General features: G+C 34.9%; 1 protein-coding gene across 6 annotated transcripts in view; it reads left to right on the forward strand.

Moving 5' to 3' along the window:
• CCDC85A (coiled-coil domain containing 85A) overlaps nucleotides 1–5,937 on the forward strand; it is a 160,645-nt gene extending 154,708 nt beyond the window's left edge. For all 6 annotated transcript variants that reach the window (XM_084900809.1, XM_084900810.1, XM_084900811.1 and 3 more), the window contains one exon: nucleotides 4,165–5,937. In XM_084900809.1, the coding sequence (XP_084756935.1) occupies nucleotides 4,165–4,254 (90 nt within the window). In that variant the 3' untranslated portion in view covers nucleotides 4,255–5,937. The remainder of the gene's footprint in view (nucleotides 1–4,164) is intronic.
• Nucleotides 5,938–7,331: the final 1,394 nt, after the last annotated feature.

Below are 7,331 nucleotides of genomic sequence, written 5' to 3' on the forward strand. Positions count from 1 at the left end.
TGAAAGTTTCTAAATAATTGTCTGTTGTCTAAAATGTATTACTAAATACACTTTGATAAAATAAATGGGTTTCTGTTTCATACTTTTAAGAAGTTCCTTAGAGATCAGTGTTTAAACCCTGTGATAAAGAAAACAGACTTCTTTGAATTTGTTTGTAAATATACTTGGGGGAAAAGAATCGTCATCTTAATATTTGCTGGGTTCATGCATATTATGTGTGCTTCATGTCATGCAAAGTAGTATATCAACCACAGAAAGGTAAAGATATGTTTAGGAGATAGACATACACATCTAACTATGAAATCATAGAGGAACACAGTAAGAACATGACATGCTACTTTCATGATACATATTTATTTCATGATACATATTTAATGTGATCATTATGTGTCTGACTAAATTTTAACTATTTCAGTAATATGCATATATGTATCATTTAATCAAGAATATAATAGTGAAGGTTTAGAAAGCTAAATAGAATGTTATTAGAAAGCTAAATAGAATATTGCAAAGGAACACATTTGTTAAAAACAAAAGTCACATTATATTAATCATTTTTTAATATTTTTAAAATATTTTTATTGATTTTTTTACAGAGAGGAAGGGAGAGAGATAAAGAGCTAGAAACTTCGATGAGAGAGAAACATCAACCAGCTGTCTCTTGCACACCCCCTACCGGGGATGTGCCCGCAACCAAGGAACGGTACATGCCCTTGACCGGAATCGAACCTGGGACCTTTCAGTCCGCAGACCGAAGCTCTACCATTGAGCCAAACCGGTTTCGGCTTAATCACTCATTTTAATTGGCTTCATATATTTAATATTTTTAACCTTAGATTCTTTGTCCATTAAGATATCAAAATTGTTTAGAAATACCCTTAAGCTTTAGGCTATGAGGACCAGATGTTCTCAGACACTTACCAATCTCTTTGAGGTCTGGGCATTTTATATGTGCTAGGAAAAGTGTTTTAGTCTCCTGCTTGTTTGTGTTGTGGCTGTTTTTATTTCACGAATATCTGTTTTTGTCTGTTTTCAAAAGTCATTAGTTTTAGATGGCATAATTTCCTAAAGGCATGATTTCCTAAATGCATCGTTGTTTACCTTCTGTAGCTTTTCAGCCTGTCCTTAAGGTTTTCAGTTTGAATATTTCCCTCGGGGAAGTTTAAGGATTTGGGCCACACACCTAGGAATGCCTATTGCTTCTCATCTATTGTCTCTGGAATGAGAAAGTCCTATTGCTTCTCATCTATTGTCTCTGGAATGAGAAAGTCCTGACAGACTTTAGGAAATTGTAGAACTCGAGGGGGCCACCGAGGTCATCCCCCAGTAGGTCTCCACAGAGAAGTATGTGGAACTCCTTGGTAATTCAGAGGTCTGGGTTTTACCCAGATCATGGACAATTTGCATAGCAACTGCTGGGTAAGAACCCAAAAAATGCATGTTATGTCCCAAAATTTTGTTAATTGCTCAACTTAAGGTACTTGCTCAGATTGGAATAGTTAATTGGGCAGGAGTAGACCCAGAAATCCTGAGGACTAGCTCTACTTCCCCAATTAAAGCTGGGGATTCCTTTCAAGAATGAAAAGCAATGCACCTTATGTCTCCATTGTGCTTAATGCCGGAAATTCTGTAAAGAAATGCCAGGATTGTCCCTTTTCTTGCCTCTTTTTAAAATTTTTAGATGAAAGATTTCTAGACATCAGAAATTTTATTTCTTAATCACACCAGAGACCTACCATGGGTTGTAACTTGATTGGTTTGTATAGATCTTTTTGTTTACCTATATTTAAAAAAAAATGTGTCAGAATATATTTTCCTATATAAAAAAGCTTTCCCTCCTCGTTTGCCTTTACACATTCTCTAGAAACCTTTTCAAACTCCCAATTGTAGTGATGCCCATAATTTGAAAAAAAATAAACCAGCCCAAGTCTGACTGTTAGCATTCATATTTGGAAAGTACTTAAAAGCCAAGGAAAAAGGTGTTGATTCAAAATATTGGCATCACCATTATGAATTATATGAACATTGAAAAAACAAAGCAAATACTGGAGAATAAAGAAAAATATGTTTTATGTTAAGACATTTGCATAGATAAGTAATTTCTTAGAAACTCACTAAGATTGTGAAACCTATTAGAAGAGCTATGTGCTTTTATAATAATGTAACAGAAATACAGAACTTTCTCATGATGTAACATCAGTTATAAGACTCAGAACTTAACAGAAGTTTTGCCTTAGTTTCTGGTAGTCCTCCTGAAGATAAGTTGTTGCCATCTATACAATGAAGGACTTGTTCACATCATGTTAATAGCATGAAAGGCTCTATTTCTATTCTCTTCCCAAACTGTACCACAGAAATACACTGTTTTATTGTTTTAATCTTAGGTTTCTCTCTTTGACTCTCGAATTCCATGAGAACAGTTTAAATATTTGATTGGTCATTAACCTGTTCTCCTCTTAGATAATAGGTGAATCATTGGCTTAGCTCAATTCTGCCTGCTCTATTTCCTTTTACCACGTAGCCCATTGCAATCTACACTTGAGTACTTGAAGACAGGTAACATTGAATCGTAACCATCTAATTCTTTGTGTCTGTGACTGAGGTCTTGAGTTTACCCTCTACTTCTAAATCAGAAATTTAAAGCATGCTGGATAGATGTAATTATATTTACAATTTAAGGGCAAGAAAGAGATGCTATCTTGACTTCCTGATCAGATGTTTGTACCTCTTTGCAGTCTAGTTATTAAGACTGAGACTCTCCTAATTCCCTTGTTATACAGCTTGAGCCATCTATTGCTATGACATTCTTTTCCAATAGTTGAGGACCATAACAACAACTCTCCAAATGGGACAGGACATTTCTGTCACATAGGAGTATCTGCTAGAACCGTGGTTGGCAAACTGTGGCTCGTAAGACACATGCGGCTCTTTGGCCCCTTGAGTGTGGCTATTCCATAAAATACTATAGCCTGAGTGAGTCTATTTTGAAGAAGTGGTGTTAGAAAAAATTTAAAATATTTGGCTCTCAAAAGAAATTTCAATGCTTGTACTGTTGATATTTGGCTCTATTGACTAATGAGTTTGCCGACCCCTGTGCTAGAACATAGAGACTAATAGTTGCATTGGCTTACAAATGAAAGTAGACAGAACCCTGTATTCTTATTTGGTATCTCTGTGGTATCTGCTCTATTTAAAAGGAAAACAACCAGAGTCTCTGAATAATTAATGAACTAACTGGTTTTGTGTTCATGATATAGTCATGTAAATTTTTGTGGAATTAATCAATGTGAGCATAGTCTTTATAGTGAAATACCCTGGGAGGGTTATAATTGTTACTGTGTGTCTATATACGCATGTTTTCCAATTACTACTAGTATATTAATATATCATTGGTGATTTCAGTAGTTTTACCTTATACTTATGTTATTCTTCAGTTCACCTTTACTACTATCCCTCTAAAATAGCCCAATTTTGAGCATATTGTAATTGTATAGTTGTATCTAGTTCAGTGGTTCTTGAATTTATTCTTACCTTTTCCCTGCATGTGGACGCTTTCTGTTTTGGCAGTCTGAGAGATCGTACTGTTTTGTAGCTAAGATTTATGATTGGAGCCCCAAACTCTACGAGGAGAAGCAGGGAAATTTACTAGTGGCCCCAAAGCTATCAGCTCAGGACTTAAATAGCGCACGATCAAACCTTCTTCATTTTCCTTTGATATTCCTTGTAACAGAGGTATAAGATAGGGACAAGGATGATTTTGCTTAAGGATTCTTTAACTCTAGCTATGCATTAGAATCACATTGGGAGCTTTTAAAAAATACAGATGCCTGCACCTCACCTCCACCAATGCAGCCAACCTCCGAGGGTAGGGGTTTTTGTTTAGCATGCAGCTAGAGTGGAGTATCATTCAAATACCTAGGCTGAGTGGGCACATCATTCTTTAATTTTGACCCTGGTTCCTGACAAGCCTGATGGTCCAACAACCTAGTAATTCTTGTGATTTAGAGGCTTGCACCACATTTTACTCGCTTTGTGTTTGAGCTCATTTGTGTGGCTATTGTGTCTTGTCTTCACATTCATCTTTGCCCCTCTCATAGATCTCCCTTAAAAACTCACATATCTGTGTGGAAGAGAACAATTAAGATGTTTTGTTTTCTTTTAAAGGTTGTGTGGAGGAAACTTGGAGATGCTGCAGGTTCGTGTCCTGGGATTAGGCAGCACTTGTCTGGAAACCAGTACAAAGGACCAATGTGAGAAACACTCTTTTCAAACACGAGATCACCACTGCCAGAAATAGGTAACAGAAAAGGAGAAGAAAAAGAGTGGATTTCCGCAAACCTGAACTCATGGAGTGATTGCACATATTTTCCCCTCTAAAAACCTTTAGTATAACTAAAGCTGTATTTTATGTCTCTCGCTTTGATGTCTACAATAGTCAATTTCAAACAAAGGTAGCTTTGAAAATCACCATTTTGGTACCAATATTTTCATTAGAACTAAAACGTTTTTGACTCCTTAGATTATAATTGGGAAAAACGCATGATTGGAAGGGTACAATAGAGCCTTGGTGTTTGCTAGCGTTGACTGACTGATTGCATTTAACGTGGGAGTTTCCTACCATGTTGTATTGAAAAGTAGAAGAGGTAGGTGTCTTCCAGCTTCCCAAGTTTGAGACTTGAGTACCTAATTGTTATATTTTAGTCAACAAAATACTAGTTCCTGCTGCATAATTTAGATGCAAGATAAGATAAGAAGGTTCCTGGGGTTTTGTTTTCAGGTGCTAAAATATCACATAAATTCTACTTAACAGCTGGTAGGTAGCAAGACTTTATATAGAGTGCTTATCAGAGAGGACCACTTATTTCAAGTGATCAAAATAAATATATCTCTTCTTTTAATCCTGATGCATTTTTCATGAAGACATGCCTTGGGGACATGTCCATATTCATTCAGTGTATACCCATTGATGTTAATATTACCAATTTCAATTGAAGAACAAGCAAACCTAATTTTTCTAAGTGTTTTCAGCTGTGAGATGTCAATTTCTACAATTTAGTTTCTAGACATGCTGTTATATTTAATAAACTTCATGTAAATTTTAAAATATTGCACTGCATTTATGAAAAGCTTTCTTTGTCTACAGCAGCTATCCAATGTTTTATGAAACTGGCGCATGCCCTTCATTATTGAGGCTAAAAGCTTTGTTCAGGCTGCTTGAGGTTTGAAAAAGGTGTGCTAGCTTTGCTTAATTTCTTATTTTTGGTATATATAATATTAGACTGTGTGTATTGGAAATGCTATGATAGGTTATTTTGTGTTTATTCAAATGCAATGACAGTTTCCTGTATGAATGTGCAAAAGGCCTGTGACAGAATGCTAAATTTTTACTGTGGTTTAAGGTTATAAAAGTAGGAATGCAACAATTCCCAGTTAACAGATTTCTTCTAAATTACTCTATTGTTGTTTTTAAATGGACTCATTAGCTTAATAATTGTTATTGGTGAAGGAATTTTGTTAGTTTTTAGAATGTTGTGATGAAAAACCAGTACTCTGCTTTCAGAAAACATTTATGAATTAATTTACTATAGAATAATCTCTAATTCTCATAATTGGGTTATAATTTAAGGCTATCTTTCTTTTATATCTTTCAAGTATTACTACTTTGTAATTACTACTTTGTAAAAGAAAATTGCTTGCTTTATTTACACCTTCTCTTGTTAGAAAAGCTTTCATCCTTAAGTTGTTGTATTCCTACACTCTGAAGACATTTAAAATTTAAAAGTTTTTGTGCCTGCAGAAGCTAATACAAGGAACACTGGTCTTTTGACAAAATACTTGTGTAAATTTTGATACTGTATTAAAACTATTTTTTTAAAGTTCTGCATAAAATTGAGTATCAAGTATGTGTTCATCTTAGCACTGGTAATAAATTATTTAATCTCATGGTGGTAGTGTTTTTGTTTGTTTGTTTTTTTCTTCTTCAAAATGTTTTTCCTATATATGAGTTTTCTGTAGTCACTAAATACCATCATGCTCTTGTGTGGTGATAGCAATACAGATGACTTATCTTAAATATAAAACAAAGGCATGTTTTTAAAAATGCATACGGGGGATTTGGTATTCAGATACAACTCACTATTCTTTGTATAATGTGTAAGAGTTTTAGAATATTTAAAATTAGTTTGTTACAAAACCTTCATTTGTTATTTTAGTTCATATAGGTTAAAATTAAACCTAACTGAATTCCATTATTTAAAAACTAGAGGCCCGGTGCACGAATTTCGTGCACGGGGGGGGGGGGGGGGGTCCTCAGCCTGGCTTATGCCCCCTTACAGTCTAATAAATGATGGTGGTAAAACTGCAAAAGAATGAAAATAGGCTGCTATCTGACATCTTATACAAATATTAACTCAAAATGGATTAAGGACTTGCATATAAGACTAGGAAGAGTAAGATACATAGAAGAAAACATAGGATCTAAATATATGGACCTTGGTGTCAGTGGGTCTTTAACCACAAGGCAAGAGAAATAAAAGCAAAAATAAATGAATGGGACTACATCAAACTAAAAAGCTTCTGCACAACAACAAACCCATCAATAAAACAAAAAGGCAACCAATCCAATGGGAGAAATTATTTGCAAACCATAGCTCTGCTAAGGGGCTAATATCCAAAATATAGAAAGAACCCATATGACTCAACAACAAAAATACAAACAATCTGATTTAAAAATGGGCAGACAAGTTGAATAGACACTTTGCCAAGGAAGACATCTAGACATACAAATGACCAACAGATTTGTGAGAAAATGCACAAAATCACTATCTAAAAGAAATGAAATCAAAACCACAAGAGATACTGCCTCATACCTGTTAGGATGTCTATTATCAATAAGACAAGTTTTGGAGATGTGGAGAAAAGGGGACCCTGTACACTGCTGTTGGCACTGTAAATTGGTACAGCGACTATGGGTACAGAATGGAGGTTCTTCAAATTTTAAACATAGAGCTACCAGCAATCCCTCTTCTGTGTATTTACCCAGAAAATTTGAAAACACTTATTCATAAAGATATACATACCCCTATCTTCAATGCAACATTATTTACAATAGCTAAGATGTAGGAACAACCCAAGTGTCCTTTGACAGATGATTGGATAAAGAACATGTGGTGTATATATATACAATGGAATACTCCTCAGCCATAAAAATATGAAGGACATATGATTTCACTCACATGTGTGATATAAAACATAAAACACACACACACACACACAAAAAGAAACAAAGTTCCAAACTTACAGATAAGACAACAGAATGGTGGCTACCAGAA

The sequence above is a fragment of the Pipistrellus hanaki genome, assembly GCF_964339955.1.
Source record: "Pipistrellus hanaki genome assembly, chromosome: 12".
NCBI classification, from domain to species: Eukaryota; Metazoa; Chordata; class Mammalia; order Chiroptera; family Vespertilionidae; genus Pipistrellus; species Pipistrellus hanaki.